The 21,942-nt window shown below is 30.9% G+C and overlaps 3 protein-coding genes across 4 annotated transcripts in view; 1 reads left to right on the forward strand and 2 right to left on the reverse strand.

Annotated features, from left to right (window-relative positions):
- LOC124354886 (pregnancy zone protein-like) overlaps positions 1 to 1,345 on the reverse strand; it is a 58,111-nt gene extending 56,766 nt beyond the window's left edge. The window contains exon 1 of one of the 2 annotated variants that reach the window (XM_046805661.1): positions 1,190 to 1,345. The gene's annotated coding sequence lies outside the window, so the exon portion shown is untranslated. The remainder of the gene's footprint in view (positions 1 to 1,189) is intronic. The other variant, XM_046805660.1, reaches the window with a different exon arrangement.
- LOC124354887 (cytochrome P450 CYP12A2-like) overlaps positions 1 to 21,942 on the forward strand; it is a 47,834-nt gene that overhangs the window by 434 nt on the left and 25,458 nt on the right. The window lies entirely within an intron of this gene.
- Positions 4,131 to 18,753, reverse strand: LOC124354888. The gene is made up of 6 exons (XM_046805666.1): positions 18,572 to 18,753; positions 17,106 to 17,255; positions 11,018 to 11,117; positions 9,970 to 10,191; positions 7,187 to 7,368; positions 4,131 to 4,268 (listed from the first exon to the last, which is right to left on the reverse strand). The coding sequence occupies exons 2-6, from the start codon at positions 17,238 to 17,240 to the stop codon at positions 4,236 to 4,238; spliced, it is 672 nt and encodes a 223-aa protein (XP_046661622.1). The 5' UTR covers positions 17,241 to 17,255; positions 18,572 to 18,753; the 3' UTR covers positions 4,131 to 4,235.

A 21,942-nucleotide genomic window follows, 5' to 3' on the forward strand; every position in this document is an offset into this window, starting at 1 on the left:
ATGGAAAATCTAAACATAGTGAAGTGAATGAAATTGAACTTTCAAATGACACAATAAAAAACACAATAGCAAAAGACAAAAATTAATAGGAATATTTTTCTAATTAGAAAGTGACAGTTACATGGTACAGATAATTTACTTTTCAATTATGAATGTTGAGATTGAAATAAACATGTACATTAGATAGCTAAGAGTATGAATACACAAACAGCGACATGAAGTAATATGTTCCATATGTTAACTATGTTTATCATTAAGTATGTTTGATAATTTCAGGGAGTTGTCTATGTATTCGTGCCCAATTAAGGCAGTAGAACAATAAACTGTTGTTTCCACCACCCCACTTCCAATAATTTACTATGGATGTAGATCATTAAGTGTTTTTCCTTAGTAAATGTTTTTGAAAAGTTATTAGTCTATTTATGTCCTCATGATAATCAAAATCAAACTTAAAAATAAGAGATAAATTTTATGCATTGTAGGTGTACTGAAAGTAACTTTTGCACACCCACGTGTAGTTTCAGTTATTTTAGAGAAACTTTCAGGAATTATTCACAAAAGTAGTATATAGTTGAAAATGTATATTTAAAATATATTAAATTAAGAAATTTATGTGCAATTAATACACAAAAATGTGTTTCCTTGAAAAGAATTATACCACTCCATACAGTTTATCATAGATTGTTGTTGAAAAGATTGTCTATAAAATCTAACCTTTGATTTAAATTTAAATGTATCTTATACTTTTTAACATTCTTAAGGGTAGTCCCTATTAAATTATATAAGATTATTAATCCTCCTTGAAGCTTTTGTATAAGAAGGTGAACATTTTTTAAGTTACTTTACTTAAAATATACCTCTCAACTATGCATACTTTTTTGACATTTAAAGGAAATTTGCCTTAAATATACAACACTATTTCTGAGTAAATGCTACCCAAGAGTGTGCACAATTCAAGTTTCGGTATGCCTAAAATCCATAAAGTTGATTTTGAATGTAAAAAAGATGAAAATATATCTTTACTAAACTTACTTTATTTATAGAAAAAACAATTAGATTTCTCATTGGAATAGTGCTTTAACAATTATTTCTCAACAGTCATTTGGCATATCTGAGGCCTGGTTTAACGCATTAAAAGGGTTGTAAATATTAAAGCTAAAGGAAATATTTATTTCCTGTAAGTACTTACTGTAAGATTAGCCGCAATCTGCCCATATCCCAATCTCTTGAAGTTAAATAAAATCACCAATTGTTTCAAAAGTAAGTATTTATGACCTTTAACAGACGATACTGATTCTGTAAATATTAGAAATCACATACAACTAAACCGGCTCATTCTGCTATTAAATGTTATACCAAAACAATCATATAGATTTCTTTAATTCACCAAAATCAAACTTTGCTATCCTATGTAATCCTATGTAGTCCTCGAATTAGAACATTATTATTATGTGCATGATGAGGGTTCCATGGGCAAAAATCTAGTTCCTTATGCAACACCATTCACTTGTTGTTCACTTTGACTGCCTGATGTGTTGATGTTTTTGGGCTACGAGTAAAAATGTCCTGAACTATTACCACATTTTCCTTGATGTGCATGGGCGGCCACTTCTTACGTCTTTCACATAACCCACGGTCATCAGCTTGCATGACAGTTCCATATTGTCTCTGGATGTATACAAGCATTTACTCCCTTCTCTCTATACCATTTCTTTGCACTAAAATAATATATTTCCACACTTCATAACGCAAAACAACTTAACTTGCTCATAAACAGACAACTTCTCAGCCATGTTTGTTTACAATGCATCAGCTGTTTCTAAAGGACAACAATGAACTAGGTTAAGTAGGCAGTAAAAATGTTAATGCATACACTAAATTATTACCAGTTTTTCCAACATGTAATCAGTATTTTAACAAATTTTATATCAGTTTTATAATAACTAATTACTTTTCAACCACCTATTGTTGTAATAATAATTTCAATTAATTTATAACATAATGATACTGAGCAAAATCTAATTTTAAGCTTCAAAACACTTTGAATAAATGCATGAAAATTCTTTTTTGGAAACACCAACTTGATTCAATATTTTTTGTGTTTATTTTTGAACCTCTGAAACTGATGAAAGGAATTAAAACAAAAGTTTATGTCACCCAAAATGCTGCCAAAACAGTAGTAATACAGTCCATGAATTAATTTCAACCATTGCCATAAGTCATTGTCAAACAGGTAATATACAATAAAACATAAGTAGAAACATTGTCAGAATGTGACAATTCCAATGTGACAATGAGTGTTGTGTTGATTTACCAGTTTACATTATGTTTTTTGTCTCTTAAAGCAGTGAAGAATATTTTGCCTGGATTTAGAGATTTTATTTTTAATGTTTGTTGTTACCAAAGATTAATTGATTTTCTTTTTCTGAAACATGAAATAATAAAAAAAAAATATTTGTTTATGAAAACTCAGCTGTGACTCGTAGCCTATGGGTACACCACACCATACAATAATATCTGCATCCCATGCCACACATCACCAGATAAAGGAATGCAAAAAAAAAAACAATTTTATGGATTTTAGACATATGAAAAGTGTGCTTATCAAAACTGGTAACTCTTAGTGCACAAATAACTGTTTGAATAAAGATTTAAATGATTTAACCATTTATAAAACAATTTTTGTGACTAAACACTAAATTTGAATTAGTCTTTTTGCTAAATCTGTTGTATAAAATTATAAAGCCTATCAGTACATAAAAACATTAAATAAATATTTTTAAAAAACCATATTTTTTAATATTAAAATATATTTGATGAACACCAATGTTTGCAGAATATTCTGAATTCAATGTGTTACATATCATTATTTATAATTCATCAAGACATTAAAATTGTTGTGAAACTTGATCTGGGTTTATATTTATTATTTCACATAGACTACTCACTGACCATCCCTCAGAGGAGTGAAACATTGCCAAGAGTAAAAACATTGAGTTTTAGACCCTAAATTGATATGGACTAATTATTAATTTATATAAGTTTTTCCTTCAAATGTATTACACTGTTGTACGTATACTACTTCATTCTCTGAATGCCAGAGACTGCATATGGTTTTATTATCCTTGGAGGGATAGTACTCAAAGGTGTATAACTTCTAAACACATTGTTTTCCATCAATTCAAAGTTATGAGACAGTCTCGCCATAAAACTTTCACTACAAAGTTGCACTTGAAGCAATGAAACCTAAATATTGCTTGTCTAGATCATTATAAATAATGAAAATAATACTGTCTTTCAAAAAATCTTTTCGAGGTAACATGCAGTACCTACATTTCACAAGGGTACATATAAATAAATACATTCAAAGGTTGTTTTTTTCAACCACCGATCTCATGCCGTGACAGCCAGACACGTGGTAGGTCTGCGGTGTGCACATTAGTTGATCATGCATTTTCCCCGCTACAACATTTGTCACTGTCGGGTTCAAATAGTCAATTTGTGCCGAGCTGGAGTCATATAAACATGGTTGCTTCTATTGATTCTCCCACCAAATTTAAATTGAGGAGTGTTATTCATTTTCTGTAAGCAGAAAGGAATAGTACAGCAGAAATCCATTGGAGAATATGCTGTTTTTACAGCAAAAACATTATGAGTGATGGTGTTGTGCGTGAATCGTGTCAAAAGTTAAAGGAAACAAATAAAAGTCCTCAATTCACATTTGGCGAGAGAATTAATAGGGGCGACCATGTTTATGCAACTGCTACTCAGAGCAAACTAGCTACTTGAACTCGGCAGTGAAAAATGTAACGGGGAATATGTATGATCAACTACTACCCACACCATGGATCTGCCTCGTATCTGGCCATGATGGTGTAAGATCAGAGGTTGGAAAAAATCGGCCCTTCTGTGTGTGTGTGTGTGTTCCATTATATACTGTATTTAAAACAAAAAATGTTATTAGGTGAAGTTTCAAAACTATATATCCTGCAGTTACTGCAATTTGTTTGTAAAATCAGCCAAACCATAAAAAATAGAAACTTAAGGCCACTAAATTTCCATTACAAATCACTGAGAATAACACACTATTAGTTCATAAATTATTTCAGAGAAAACTATCAAATACCATATTGTTTTATAATGATTTTATATTAAAAAATATGAAAATAACACAACTCAATAATTATATACAGCTTTTTTCAATAAAGAAGGACAACGGACACTATACTTGATCTTCACTGGTTCCTCACAATAGTGGCATTTCTGATCTGAAATAAAATTAATGTATATTACACTACATTATAGCTTACAAACATTATCAAAATTTAACAGTGTAATTAAATAATTTATATTTTACAACGCAATTTGTATAAATTTATTTATTTCATTATCAGTGCCATGCTTAAAATTTAGTAGTTAGTCCTTAATTTCATAGTGATAGGAACAATGTATTTAAATTATTGCGTAATACCAAGTAATACATATAATGGATTTCTTCAATACAAGAACTTATACATATAATAACTGTCGCAGTTTTTTAATTAATTCAGGCCAATCTTGTTATTGGAATAGTAAGTACTATTGTGTGTGTGCCATACATGATGCCTTAGATAATGTTGTTAAGCAGAATATTTGATAAAGTTTCAAAACAGCTGCCATTTACATTTTGTAAAATGTTTATTTCAGTCATTAAAAATATGGTTTAACCCTTTGGATGCCAAGCAAATTTCAAGATTAGTTTTGAGTAGGATGCCATGCATGTGAGCTGTGGGTGTTTCCTGAGTGCCAGTGGTAAATGGCCTATAACAGCCAAGTGTGCCAAGCACAAAACAGCTATTTTGTTATGTTAGACTAAAAATTGTATAACTCCTATCCTAATACTGATAAATGGACAATTCTTTTTTTGTTTTGTAGGTTATGAAATATACTGTTATGTTATAACAAATTTTTATGATAATATCCAAAAATATAAATAAGTAAACTAAAAAAAAATAAAAATAAAATTTTTTTTTTTTATTTTATTTTTTTTAAATTAGAAAACTTATATTATTTTACTATTTATGTAAACATATTTTACATTTTACATTAGTATGTATAATTATGAACCAGTATAGAAAATTTCAGAAAGAAATATTGAGAAATAAAAGTTTTTATAAGATTTTTAATAAAACTTTACATTTGGACTAAAATTCTAAAAATATTGACAATGTAATGTAAGGGAATGTTATTGTAAGGGCTTTTCTAAACAAAACTATATTTATTAAACTAGCATTGAGATGGTTGAAAAACATTGGTTAGGACCCTAATGCATGTTCACAAAAAATAAAAATCATGACAAATAGCCTATTTTTTATATTATTTGCTTTTACTCACCCTCAGTTATTGAAAGGCAGAAAAAGTCCAATCTTCAATCACTCATTATTTTTTTGTGCCTATAGTCTATAGCATAGGCCTATTGAAAAATGTTACTAAGTCTATAAAAAACTATGCCAAGAAATGTCTCTATATACAATATATACATTGTTACATAAACGTTCAGTCTATTTACACTCGTGGCGGGGAGACAGTCAAGGTGGCAACCCCGGGTGCACTTGACACATACTGTCCTGGACCGTTATATATTTATCCTGTCCGACAAATTATATATTAATTTGTTAAGTAACTCTTCCCCTTTCGTTTGATGTATCTGTTATGAAGATTCGCTTACTATATGATTTAAAAAAATAATATAATCGCAAAGCCGAAAATATCGGCCCGCGGCACACTTCGGTTAAACGTAATCGGCCGAAAATATCGGCTCTCGGCACACTTCGGTTAAACGTAACGGGCCGAAAATATCGGCTCTCGGCACGCTTTGGTTAAATATAGTGAGCCGATAATATCGGCCCTTGGCACCCAAAGGGTTAAAGGTTAAACTGTTTTAAATTAATTTTTAAACAATTGTCTATTCCTGTTTATATATATAATTATATAATGGTATTCCTAAGTGGGTTCATTCGACGTTTCTGAGGGAAGTTATACTCTTGTACAAGCTATGAAAGTATTATAGAGCAAAACTCAAAATTATATTTTAATTCTCAAATACACAATAGTGAGTTTTATTTTTTCCCAGTTGTGAGAAGTATGCAATATTATAATGATTAAAATCAAAACCTACTGTAATTTCAAACATGCCTTAAACTATTATGAGCACATGATAAACTTATTAACCAACCTAATTGCATAGAGAACTTCAATATGGTGGCCATTTGCATTTGTATGGAAATTTTACCTTGACTATTACACAATGTAAACTACAGTAGAAACATTTCTTAGAAACTTTAAATAATTTACAATATCTTTATTCCATGTTCATTTTTTTACATTCACAAGATAACTGTTGTTTAATATTTTGAAAGTGAAAGTTTCAGCTATTAACCATTCTATAGTAACACTGAAAAGAAGTTTAGAATTCTCTGGCAATTTCTTATGCATTTGGTGTTTATTCTGGCTATTGTTCTTATGCAATTTTTGGAATCTTGTAAGGTTTCAAGACTACGGTTCAGTTATACAAATTTTTGAGAAGTAAACAATAACATACCGATAGTAATAACTACATTAATTTCAAACACACACATTCTGGAAATTGTATCAATGATTACTTTCAAATCATGTACTTCTCTGTAAAGTGATCTTGAAAAAAATAATCCCAGTTTGTTTTCACCTAATTTGATGTAAATTTGGCATTAATAAAATATATTAAAATAAATAATGATGTAATGTGTCTGAAAGTTTGATGAATATTCTTTTGAATGTTATTTCTCAGGCTTACAAGAACGATGTCATAGCTACCATTTATGTTTCCGGTTCATACCATATTAAACATTGTGGAAAACATTTCTCTACAAAAAAGCCGAAATATTTTTCCTGTGATACCTTTCATTGTTGAAGATAACACAGCATTATTTGTTTCAACCCAACTCTGGTCCCATAATGTGGAGAATCACACAGTATAATACTGGTCAAATTATATTAATTGTCAAATAACAGTGGTTTAAAAGACCTCTTTACATTTTGTTTTCATTAGAACAGAATCCAAATTTTTTCTCTTAATCCACTACTATCAATATTACTTCGATTGTCAAATAATACTTTAGCACAAAATACTCGATATTTTACTGTCACTTAACTATTATTTTGCAATTACCTGTGGTTTTGTATAAGGAGAGAGAGCTATTCCTCCATTTATTTTTCCAAAATGTTTTCCATAGGATCTATCTTTGAATTGCAAGGGGAAAGGGACTGGTTTTTCAACCCTTTCAAACACCAGTCCATTGGCCTGCCGAGATACATCAGTATCAGGGAAGTGACAGCCTCTTGTCATTTCATCTTAAACAAAAACTTTTATTTATTTAGTTATATGTTAAAAATTCTCTCACTCTTCTCCGTGGTACATCCATCATTGAGAATTAAACACTAAAGCTTGTAATATTATCTGTATTCCTTTCAAAATAATAATGATGTGCTTGATGTATGTAAGGATGTTGGCATACAACAGTCAACATGAATATAAATAAAGGACGCTTGTGATGGATGAGTGAAAAGTAGCGTTGTATAACTAAGCAAGATCAACTGTTTTTTTTATTGGTGAGTTAAAATATAATTAATTAATAACAGCATCTTAAATGAAAAATATCATCAATTTAAAAGACCAATGAAACTAAAATTTCATATTGAGTCTGAACGAGTGTGATTGTAATAAAATTGGAGACTGGTATCCCACTTTCACTTAAATTCCATTCTTTCATCACCAGAACATAACCTCGTAAACTTTTGGTGGTTCCATAGCAATTAACCTCTAAGTGCTGGGGGTGTATATCTAACTAAGTCTGCAGCCAAATATTGCCTAAATGCTGATGACGTGTTTACTCCTTGTGTTTTCCCAGTAAAAACGAAGATCGTATTGTCGTGTCTGATTTTTGAGGTGATTCTAACATCTTTGTCTATTGACTTCGTGCCAACTAGCCCATTGTTATTGGGACAGAGTGGGGGTGAGGAAGGGGAAAAGACTGTTCCACCATTCCCGCCATGTACCGTCCGTTGCCACTTAGTCACTTATTCTGTTTAAATAGCCAAACTAACATATGATCGGAAGACCAAATACCAGTCAATCGACTATTTATTTACATTCAATAAGTTTATATGAAAGGCAATAGCCTAATTTAATTTAAATAAAGATTGAATCACAAAAAGTATTTGCTCCGCCGGGTCTCCAACCCAGATTTCACACACCCAGCAAAGTGTGAGATCCGGGTTCAAGTCCCGGTGGAGCAAGTCTTGTTGTGATTCAACCTTTATTGAAATTATATCCATAATACAACAGTGGTTGATCAGATAAGTTTCACAATAGGACATAGGACTCACATGGGCAGAACATGTAAATAACATTGGCAATAGCAATACATCACTGGTGTGTATATTGTTAAACACATGAAATGGGTTGGCACTCTGGACACAGCAAATATGGCCTACTATGCTCTAATACAATCTCATATTAGACATGGTCTTATAATCTGGGGAAATCTCAAGAGAGAACTTGTACAACAAAAGAAGGCAATTAGGACCGTTATGAACCTGAAGTCCCAGCAAAGTTATCAATAAGCCTATCAGACCCTAAGCATAGAGTACCTGCGATCTATATATAAATCCATTTTATGTGTAGAGAAACTAAACCTGCAGATTCACATGTACCTTCATAACTATACCACACACCATGCCTCCAGATACATCCTACCCAAACATAGAGCAGCCCTCTATTAGAAAAACCATTATACAATAGGCCAAAAGCTAAAAAACCTCCTTTAAGACCTCAGGAGATTCAGATGACTACAAACAGACTGAAGAGCTCGCTTAAAGAATTCCTGCTGAAGTATCCTATGTACACTATTGATAAATATATAAGAATTCTTGAACTCTATGAACAATACAAATTCTTGATTATACTTATTGTGATTTGACAACCTACTGTTCTTAATGTTCTTGTAGTAAATTTATTTATTTAAAAAATTAAGTATTTATATACATTACAGGAATTCTTGCACAGTTGAATTTGCTCAAAATGCACTTGACGGAAAATCTTGTAATTAAAGTTTTTGTTTTTTTTCATGAATTGTAGTTGCAAATTGCATTAGAATGTTGACTGAACCTTAGACAACACTTCTGCTTCATTAACTGTTTTTGGTTACCTGTTATCGATTGGAAACTGTTTTTGGTTACCTGTTATCGATTGGAAACTGTTTTTGTAGCTACTGACCGCTATATTGGACTGTACGCTGGTGTGTTTCAAGGGTTTATCTATATGGGAAGAGTGCCAGTTTAACTCTTGAGACCGACATGTAAGCTTTGTTCATGTCTAATGTTGAGATTAATAAACATTTTATTTCTTTAAAATATTAATTGTATCTGTGTTTGCAGTGAATTTTTAGCTCTATATTAAACTAATTATAAGAATGGCTGATGTAGATGATGAAAACTTTGATCAATTTGTCAGTTAGATAATAAAACATATAAAAAAATGTATAAATCTTAACAAAATTCAAGTTTATATTACATTTCTACAACTTTAGAAACCTAAATTCAAGTAGAACTTCAAACAAGGTAATTTTTTTATTGTACTAGCTTGCTAGGGGAAGTACAGAAATCTATATTCAATCATTTTATTATGTTCTTAATACTACAGTAAAACAAAATTATTTTGTGAGGGAAAATGTTGTTTGTCTTGAAAAAGTTAATTTTCTTGTCACACACCAGACCGATACAGCAAGTTTATACAAACAAAGCCACCACTTTAAGGACTACTTTAACTAGAAACTCTTGTTTTTTATTTGGAGCCATACTAAAAAATGTATACAAATAAATGCAACCATTTTTTAAATAAGCATACTCATTTGAAAATTTTCAAACTATTAACAAGATGCATAATACAATTACCTTTTCTCTGGCCCTGCACTGCATTCTTTGATTTGCTCTTGTATGTGCGCAATGGCACTTTTATTGAATGAACTGAATCATACACTGACAAATCTCCAGACGACGGCCCTGTGTATGGTCTTCCAGGCTTTCCATCTCTATTCTGATTCTCAAATGTATTCCAACGAGCATTGTGATATTCAGACCTTTCCTTGTCAACGTCATTCCCACGCAAAATCAATCCTGCATTTGAAGAATACTTTATAGTATAGGATTATAGAATTAATATCTTAGCACAGTATCGGAACAAGTTTAACCTAACGTAGACAAGTGGATAACATGATTACAAATTGCTGTAATTTAAAATTATTACAGATATCAGAAACCCTACATTTCAGAATCTATAGACTGAATCTTTTATATACAAGAATAATCTAACATAAAGGAGAAATAATACCAATACCAATGAGCAACAAATTTTTTTTTTTTTTAGCACAGCACACAAATTTTATTCCGACTCAACAGTTAATATCCTCAACTGAGACATGCACATACTATTTAGAACACACTATACATATCTTCTGTAATACCAATCGGCTTCAATACTCTTCCAAGTAGTTTAAACTACTATATATATAATGTAGTAAAATACCCGCTAGAAAAATTCAATAACTTAATTTTTTTAAGCATATAATTATTTGTCATGATGATGCAAAAATTTTCTCAAACCCTCATATGACATTATCCGGCCTTGCTTGGTTTCTAAATTCCATTATTAGTATTTCCGAATACTTGTTTCCTGATCATTCAAAAGTTCTTAAAAAACATTGCTGAATCTCCATACAAGCTATGAGACCAGATTGTAAGAAGACCATATGGTTAGGAGTTATATTTGAGTGACAATGATGTACATCAAGGACTTATTGAAGAACAATATATTGTTACTACAAAAGTAAATAGATCATTTTACTCTTAACAATACTGGTAGAACTTAGGGTATAGTTTAAGTTCAGTGCTTCAAAAGCGATGTAATAAATAGTAACAGATTTTATATTTCTGTTATGCTTACCCAGATTCTTGTTTGCTTGAAATGATTGTGACATATGGTTTATATATGATTCAACAGATGTCTCAAGTTCAGTATAAATTTTCTCTTCATCCAATAAGTTCTATAACAAGAAGAAAACAGTAGCCACAAATATTGAGATGCAAATAATGAAGCATAGATATATAACATTCATTTTGATTAAGCTTAATTACATGGCCTTATCGATTATATAAACCTAAACAAAATAACACTTCTGAATTTTGGAATAGCCTTTTTTCAAAACTTGTAGTTTTTGCATAATTTTGTTACTTTTATGTTGGTTTTGGACATTTTTTAATTTTTTAATTAAACTTTTAAAACTTGATTATCACTTATTGCTTAACTCTTGCTAATATTTAACAAATTCTTCTCTCTTATTGCTCAAATTTACATTTTTTCTTACCTTTTGACATGTTATTTACATTTAAAGAGACATGTTTTGTTTTCAAATTATATGGCCTGTAAGTTCTGAGAACCTAACAAGGTTAAATCTTCATCCAGTAAGAGACAGTTCATCCAACTTAATATCAGCTGATTGCTTATAATTTTATTTTAATGATTATATCACACTTTTACTCAACCAAAAAATATGAGTTATGATCAATACATTTTAAGAAAATGGAATATATTAATTTGTTTAACTCATTTAGAAAATGTCTTAAACATTCCCCAGGATGGAGATGACTGTTGGAGTTGGTGGGGTTCGTTCCCTGAGTATCAAAGGTTCTTGCTAGCCTCAACAAGGGTGTGCTACCCCATGCCTGCTTTGACTGGAGAGGCTGGTTCAGAGCTGGCCTATCCTACCGGGGAGACATGACTTTGAGATTAGTGCCCTAATTCTTCCTGATGGATCTCGATAGGAGGTGGCCCCTACCCTCAACCTTACTCATCCTGAATATCCTGTCACTCCAGGAGCAGCGCTAAGGTTCTTATAGGACTAAGTGCAATTTATAAGCTTCTTGTCCTAAGAGACAAAAAAAACCTGGCACTCGGTTGTCGCTGTGAATCCAGGAACACAGCAGTTAAAGGGTTAAAAAATACAATATACTTAGAATAATTTTTTACTTGTGACCATTCCCACATTTGAAACTACACTCTGCAATGTGTGTTTCATCTTTTCTTACTAGTACTGGATTCCAACTCTTTCTCTAAAACTTCTTGAACCTCTCCCCGGTTCAAGAACATTTTGGAGATTCTGAATCCAGCCACTCTTAAGGGTTGTCTTCCTGAATACATGAAATTGATTGGGTATGTTTTCTTTTTGGTTAATTTTAACTCTTTTTAGTCCCTGTGATCAGTTTGCTAACTTTTGAATCATTTTACCCTTTGCCAGAACTATTACCAGTAGGTTGCACCAATTACGTCTCAACATTAAGTTTGTTAATGTAATTTTCTCTCCATAATCTGCTCTAAGATTTGTGGATATTTTTACTGGGTTGTTATGTTCAAATTTGTATGTCAATGACATGAGAAACAAATTTTAATGTATTAATGCATGTATTCTTCTTTTACTCCATGAGTTTAAATACTGAACTGTCACCACCACATATAAAAATAGACAGCCTTCAAGTTTTACTGTTCTACTTCTGAAGATTGTCTAGTGGGTTATCTTATTCATGTGGCACTGGAATCATTAACTTGATTTTCTTATTGTGAATTATATGCAGGAGAGGGATAGCAACAGTATAGTGACAGTGGAAAATACATATAGGAGTAGTTCTGTGTTGTCTATAATTTTTCCTTCATCGTGTTTTAACATATTGTGGTATTGTATAATTAGGTTATGCACATAATAGGTAGGTGATATTAGCATTTAATTTTTGTCTAAGATTTTATGAATAAGTTTAAATTTTTGTCTAAAGCCTGTGATTGAATGGTAAACTTTATTTATTGGAATTTTTAATCACACTACGGGTAAAAGTTTGAAGTATGTATTGATAAGATGATGTCATCTCATAGATGTGGGCAATTACCTGGAAGAAGAATCTCAAGAGTGCCAGTCAAAATAGTTGTTATGTGAATTGGTGGATATTCAGCATGAGACGAAGTAAATTTGTTTTTATCACGAAAAGTTTACTAGGAAGACTTTGAATGATGAAATATACTAGTAATTTGTTTTGGTATGTAAAGATGTATTAATCTCTGATGCTGCTGTGTTGACTTTCTCTATATGCTTTGTAAACATTTCAGATTCTAATAACTGCTGAAACAACTAACTAGCTGCTGAGACTTCGCTCTCTTGCTACTCAATATATAGAGGAAAATTAATTGTGGTTGCAGCTTTCTTTAGGGGACAATAGTTATTGTAATATAATTTCTCCTGACAATAATGCCTTTCTTTTGTTACATATTCAATTCAATTCAATAATATCTTTATTCACACATTCATCGAGAATGGTTACAGAGTCAACACATGCAGTAAAAATTGATGTCATCAAGAAGTAGGTAAACTAGTTTAAAACTATTATAAATGCAAAGAGAAAATATCTTTAAAATTTGATATCAACATAACAGCTAGTCTTTTTATTGGAGTGCTATAGTGATGATTTAGTAGGTTTTTTTTAGATTAGGTTGCTTTTAAAGAGTAATTTAAAGTTCTACTCAATATAATCTGGTAAGAATGTACAGGAGGAAATTTTTATATTAACGGTCAACTTTAGAAGCATAAATTGCAAAGGTAAGATGTTTCCCCAGAGACACACTTTAAGTATATGAGATGTTCTGGAGGATTGCCCTTCAGTATAATGTTTTCTGGTTGACTGTACTGCCACTTCTAAAAAATACTAGAATGATTGTTGTTCAAATATTTTTGTGTATAGAGTAATAAATCTTGATATGCTCCTGAATGTCCATTCTTCTTACAAGTCATTATCTTCTACCATTTAGTTTATTTTAGGGATTCAATACTTTTATATATAAATTTGGAGGTTCATTTTTTATTTTATCAAAATATTTATGTCAAGATAACATGTTGTCAAATACAACGTAAATTATGATATCATTGATTTTCTAGTTATGTATAATGACTGAAAGTTTTTTACTCTGCGATCATTAGTTTTACTTGGAATCTTAAAGTTAGTAAAATTTACTACTGAATAGAAAAGCAGTCCCATTCTTAAATTTACTTTCATACTTGATATCATATGTTTTTTAATATTGTTTTACTGTTTTGTAACAAATAACAAAGTTCACAGTTTTTAATAAAACTTATTTTTTTCATTAATTTAGGACATTATTTTAGCTGGCTGACAAGGTAAACGTTAATTTCCGTTAATTAAATTTATAAGTACAAATAATTACATTTAACATTATTTAATATGTATTTGTAAGAGTTTAAAACTCCTTTCTAAAAATGAAAAAGCCACTAATAGTTTGTTTACACAATAAACATTTAGTGTAACATTACTTTATTTTACCATAATTTAACCATTTAACAATAATTAAGAAGCTTCAAAAATACTAAGAAAGATTTCAGACTTATTTTGAAGAAAGATTTTTGTAGTGAAGAAGCTATAATACAGCTTTTAGATTATATTTTTACATCTCCCACCCCAGTATAGGGGTAATCATCTCCTCTCCTACCCTAAAATATAGCATATACAGTATATGCTGTATTGTTACTCAGAAGTGTTTATATAGTCGGTGAAAGATACAGGGTGATAAAGCGGATTTAGTAGGATTATTATGCTTATTATTGCATATTGCATAAAGAAGTAGAATCGGAGAATCAACATATTAACCCCAAAGCTACCACTTGACGATAGGTCTGATGTGGCATGATTATTCTCTCCAAAGCTGATGGTGTAGATTGTTCTATCTTTGATTGTATTACACAGTTACACAGGAGATAAATCATTCATACAGATGTAGTGTGCCGAGATCCAGGGAATTATCCAGATTATTTCCACTAGTTCTGAGATCTGATGCTAACACTGCACCCCGTAACTATTATTGTACCTGTTCAAATATTTGTTACCTGATCTCTCACTCCACAAATGGTAGTCCGAGTTTACACTTCTGCTGTGCCTCAATTTAAAGCATTGGATGAGCTAACTCTTGTTTAACTAATACAACCTAAGGTTCTATCACGTTAGCTCCATGTTCTCTGTCTAAGTGAGGCATTTTCAATAGTAATATCCAATATTTATACAACTCAAGGATTCACTTGATTTTTCCAGCTGGTCAGATGTCACTAGCCTGTGAGGTGTGCTAGTGAGAGGGAAACTCACTAAAATCCATTTCAAAAATCATCCAAGTATGGCAACCAACTGTCTTTCTTATAATAGTCATGTTAAGTATGTTAGAGATTTTGAGTAAATATACAACAAAAACCAACACATGTTTTGAATAATATATAGAAAACCATAACACAAAAGTTGTGATTATTTATAAAAATCAGAAATCAACTATTTGGAATTCTGGAGCCAAATGTACAATTTATGGAATTTAATAATGGTCTGCATTTTAATTTCAAAGATAGATATTTTTCTTTGTATAAAGAAGTATAACTGTAGACATAAACTATAGTCAAAATTGCTGTTACTAACTTAACCTATTTTGAAGATATAGCAATGGTAGGCCTGTTAAATTTTATTAACATTCAAATTATCGGTTTTTGTCCTTAAAATGAATAATTTAAATATTTGTCTGTATTGTGGCAATTTTAATAGAAATCCCTCATTACCTCTTTGTAAGAACATTAACTGTTTGTTTATTTAAATCTGTTGGAAGTTTATTATGCACTTTACTCTAAGTATTGGAGATGACTAGTTGAGATGGATTACAAACCTTTTGAAAATGTATGGATTATTTGAATCTGTATAAATCCATTGAGTCAAATTGTCTTATATTTCCAACTTATTAACTATGACCAAGTAAAATTCTCCTATGGTGATTTTAAAATGATCATAGGAAATAGGTATAACACTCCTTTTGAGATCGCCACAATACATCTGTAGAATAGATTACTATGAATAGGAGGAACTGGCTCAGATATTGTATAAGTAATCCAGATTTGGAAAGATTCTCACTGTCTCAGCTGTCACTATTCACAATGAGCTGTACCAACTTATTCAACTGTGCTCTGATCAATCTTTTGCGAGTACTTTGTTTATTATTTACAGAGTGCAAAAATAGCAATCAAGCTACTACTGTTGATCAGTTACTTACATTCAGCTATTTTTTAAGACCATATTTTTTAAGTCTGTTTTGGACACATGATTCTTTCATAACAGGAGTGGTTGTATGGTAAGGATGTATGACTGAAAATTGATTAAAGTTACAGAAAGTATAAAAATTCTCCACAATGCTGTCTTTAACAGCTTGGTCTTCCACAGCCGAGTGTTAATTATAATTCTTTCAAACATAGACACCATAACTTCATTACAATAAATGATCTATCTTAATTGGTAGTTATGGAATTTGCGATCATAGAATACATTGGCAATATGGTTATAAAACCTTCACGGCAGAATTATATTTGCGATCAAGTAGACAAACAACTCACACAAACTGCGTCTGCTGTAGTCAACATGTTAAAGTACTGTACAATAAATATATAGCTAAATTACATTTAGTTAACACCTTAACTGACGATCTATACTAAGTATTCTTAGGTAAACTCACACTGTAATATGCACACTACAGCGTCTGCACAGTTAAATTGTTAAAAGAACCAATCATAACTACCATATATTCTTAATGAGAAAATGTAAAGTGTCGTTTGTAACATTTCAATTTAATGTCATCCATTTTTATTATTCCATAGACTTCCATTCTTTACTTTTCAAAAATTATACTTTTTTAAACAGGATATGTAACTTACTGAAATTTGTTGCATTATATATACACTATGTTGCAAAAATACTGGAACACCTAACTTTGTGAAATTAAAAAGGCTGTAGGTTAAAAATGTATTGAAGAATAGTAAAACACAACTGAGGCAAAATTAACCAGGCAATGGTTATTGGAACTTTAAAAAGTGTATAACTAATCAAATAAATAATTATAAAATAACAAGTGTCCCAATTTATTTGCAATGCAATTTATACATAAGAATGAAAGTACATACCACTATAGTAATTGGAGCCAAACTGTAAGTATCTGGGAACTTCGACTTGTAGTGATACTGAATTTCCTCACAAGACTCAGAACAAAAATGATGACAAGAAGAGTCTAGATCTGGTTCATCAATTACTTTCTCCATAATTATTGTAAAGTCCTATAAACAGGAAATAGTCCACATCATATTAAAGTTTTGAATATTTTTAGAATTCGTTATAGTTGAAAAACATAGATGGAACAATGTTGGACCTAATCATGTGATAAAATAAGTATTTTACCCATATTCTATTTATCTATTGAGTTATAATGAGCCATCATATACATACATAAAAAAATTAAGTCTCAAAACAAGGTTAAATTCAACAAAAACAATACAGTAAAATTGACAGTAGATGAGCTTCTATCTAAATAGATAATGAAATAAAAAAATCAACTCAGACCTTTAAATCAACCAATTCCTTACCTATCAGTTTTACTGAAAACAGCAAATTGTGAAGTTAAGATGAAATTGAGAAAATTGTGTAGCGTTTCGCTGTTGCATCTTGAGTATTTTATTTTTTTTATTTTCTATTAGTTTTGTCTCTTGTCAAATTGTAAATAATATAATGTTGTATAAAATCGTTTTAATTTATATTTCACAAACTATTATAATATTTATATTATACAATTGATAATTATTTTGTTTTTGTTGATATTAACAATTGCTTGTTTTACTAGCGTCTTAAGGAACTGCAGGATTTGTAATTCAAATTCACAAGTTATGGAATAAACCTATACCTAGAACAATTTTTAAGCTACATCACTAATCAGCCTAATCCTACCTAGATGTTTATTTTGATTTTAAATACTATACACCTACCTCCAATGGCAAGGTTGTTAATGCTTACAGAGCCATTGACATTAATTCAGCACTTTGTAATGGTGATATCAACGTTTCTCCTCAAACTGTTGCTAATTTTACTGAGGATTTTGCAGGAAGTTACTACAATATCTCAGCAGCTATAATACACATGATTAACCCAGTAGTGATAGCAGCCACAAATGAAACTATTGCTAGTCTTCATATGAGTTATATCACTGTGATAAATGGTTAGTATATATCAACCATAACCTAAACTAATTTAATGTACCTTTCTAAACTAGGCCTAAACAGCCATCTAATTGGCTATCAATCACTTACCTTGTTATTATTCATATACAATTTACAACGTTTTATGTTACTGACAGGTACTAAAATGTTTTTTTTTTTTATTTTTATCCAAACAATGTTGTTTGTTAATTTTAAACAGAGATAAGATATAAATCTTTAGCGTTGTGAAACAAAGCACACACTATAAAATCTAAACTATAAATTTTACTTGTCATTTTATAACGTATAGGCTAGTCTACTTTACTTCTGACAATATTATGCTGAAACATAATTTTGAATGGATTATCCAAAAAACCTTGAATATTTTAAGCTAAAACACTTACCAATTAACTTCTTGGGCTTAACCTTCTTGAATACTGAGAGCGTTTTATATCAAATCAATTTAAATGTAAATTTAAACTGTCCTATGATAGAGAACAGTAGCAAATTTCGACGATGCGGCAGTTAACGTTAACTCATAGACGTTCATGTACTCCCTTGCTAACCGCGTTGCCGCTCTCGGCTCTACTCCTATCACAAACCACAGCCTCTGTCAAAAACAGCTGGTGTCACTAACTGACAGTGACAGTATGAAGGGAGGGACCAGTGTTCTTTTTTTTATTGTTTTAGGCTTGGGAATGACATCATGCAATCTGAAAGTTGTCTATTGGTATGTTATCTTGCAATTCTGTACAACACAGTTTTTAATTCAACCAAACATTATAGGTAAAATCAGTTGTTATGTCGAATATGTTTACTTGAACACACTTTTACAAGCATAGTAATTAAATTTGATAAGAAAGATAAATTGTATTTATATTTTGCTTCCAAGTTATTGTGGGTAGGTATGAAAAACCCCAAATATAGAATGCAATGCTATTGCTTCTGAAAGTGCTATACAACCAATCTCGGAAGTATGACTTATCATCTTTCTTATTGATGTATTATATTATTTATATGAACGGTTTCCTCATTTTACAATAATTAATGTAGCAGTAAACATTTATAAAATTCAGTTCAAGATATCGTGCACTACAGCACAAGAGAGTTGCCTTGTATAACTAATAATTACCCAATAAACATAATCAATTTAACGATAGTAATCTAACAACAATACTCTACTTAACAATAATTAGAACAAAAACGTGCACAGTTATATCACGACTGATTTAAATTAAAAAACAACAACTTGTAAACAAATGAATTTAACATATAAATAAAACAATACAGCAACGGTAATATTAGTAAAACATAACAATAAAACAAAAACAGTGTTATATATTCACAAAATAATATTTGGCAGTATGAATCAGTGTGCATGTTCAAGTTCAAGTTCAAAATCACTTTATTCAAGAAAATACAATACAATTTTATACATACAATTGGGGCCGCAGTTGATGCCTAGATCCTTATTTAAAGTAACTAATCATTACTACATGCCGTAAAATTTATAGCAAAAGTACACATATTACATTTCATGCATAATTATCCTAATTCATAATTTTACAAATAATTATATTAACAATGCATACTAATTAATATATTAATAACTTTGATAAATACATATAATAACAATTCATATAAGCAAACAAAATGTATATATTAAGAACTCATATAAATAAATATAATAGCAATTAATATAATCAAAAACATATTAACAATTTAAATAAATAAATACATTAAGAATCTATATAAATAAATAAATTCATACATTTACAGAGCAAACAAACAGTGCATGACATAATACTAAATCAATAAAAACAAACTATAAGACAGATACAGAGCGTCAACCAGGCCAGACTCAGTGATAATATGAGTGCAATAAATAGCTATATAACAAATAAATACATATACACATTACAATAAGATAACATTCACAACTATATACTATATAACAAAGACAAGACATTTCGTTACACCAATTATTTTATCAATCAAGAGGCAAGTTTTTGACATATTCCAGAGCTTTTAATTTTACCTTAGGTTTCCTTTCAAAAATAACGCTCTGCTTACAATGTAGCAAGAAATTGTTGTATATTTTAAGACCCATATAACAAAATTGATGCAGACTCGATTCCTTGGTTACAAACGGAATTTTTAGTACTAAGTTCTGATTAGATCTTGTCACTATTATTTTCCCTACATTCAAATTGACCAATAAACTTTTGAACAAACAATATTACAGAGTATTGGTATACTTGTTTAAAGGTTAAAATATTATTTTCTGAAAAAAGGTAGCTCATCCTGTCCATGCGTCTTACATCGTATATTAATCAAGTACAGTGTCGTCACCATAGGCATACATGGATGAATACATTTCTAAGTCTAACAGGTCATTTATATAAACATGTGTTTGCGTGCGTGCGTGCGTGCGTGCGTGCGCGCGCGCGTGTGTGTGTGTGTGTGATGGGAGTTATGTACGCGTGTATGGATATGAGTATGTATGGGTAAAATTATATATATATATATATATATATATATATATATATATATATATATATATATATATATATATATATATATATATATATACGTTATGCTGAACTGTATTAGTTACACGTTCAAGTTCTTTTCAAATTTTGACTATATAATGAAGAGACGTTCTCATTAGGGAATGGATAGATTCTGGAAACAAATTTAAGTCAGCAGCATCACTCCCCTCTTTTAGTAGTCTTGAAATACCGTGGTTTGATTCGTAATTTGTGGACGCAAATCTTCTCCAAAAAAGTGTCTTTGATATGGTTCCTCTTGGTACAGAAAAGTCAATGTCACCAAAACACCAAACAGTCCAGGAGTCCATCCTCTATCCTGAATATAGAAGCAACTGGTGTGTCCATATACCAAACTTAATTCTCAGAAGCCTAACAAAACGCACTTGAATCCTATTGAGCAATATCACCAGCTTGATAAAAGGACCAAGTCGCTAACCAGTACTCGACCACGTATGGGACGTACTAGAATTGTATAACGTCACAAGTGTGTGGAAAGATTTGAAACCCCTACGTGAACGAGATAATAATATATAGCTCAGCATATAAGACGCTTTGTTCGTGGTGTGGACTATATGTTCATAAGGACTTAGAGAGGCTGTCATTATCAATCCCAAATCCATAATGCTTCTACAATCGTGAAAGGTGTTTCATTAATGACAATCAAAGTTATTTCCATTATAACTTCATCTGTATATGGTACAACAAACATTTAGTTCCATTGCATTATGCCATCAAAAGATCTCTTAAGAACTTCATGCTTCTATCTCGTATCCACCTTATTGGAAAACACAATGCCATTAGCAACAAGATACAATTTTGATGCAACTGCTTGAGTAATTTCTTTTATGACAAGGTTGGAAAACATTGGTCCACAGTATGATCCCCAAGTCATTCCTAATCGTACAGTAAAGGGAATAGACAAAAAGCCATCACATCTGACACTGAGGTCGACTACTGTAGCAAAGACCCACAAATCCCATAGCCACCGAATTTTGAGCTAAGCACTGTGTGTTTAATTTTATCAAATGGTTTACTAAAGTCAAGGTAAACGGTCACTGGTTACGGTAGAGCAACCCGTTATGAAACCATGCTATTCTGGAAAAATACTTTTCTTAGATTGTCTTCTTAACATGACTCATTCCACCGTCCCATCAACAGTTATGGCATGCTTCAGTTGTGCCACTATCGATTTTACTTCTTCAGGAGAGAGTTCTACGTTTTAT

The sequence above is a fragment of the Homalodisca vitripennis genome, chromosome 2 (genome assembly GCF_021130785.1).
Source record: "Homalodisca vitripennis isolate AUS2020 chromosome 2, UT_GWSS_2.1, whole genome shotgun sequence".
Classification (NCBI taxonomy): domain Eukaryota; kingdom Metazoa; phylum Arthropoda; class Insecta; order Hemiptera; family Cicadellidae; genus Homalodisca; species Homalodisca vitripennis.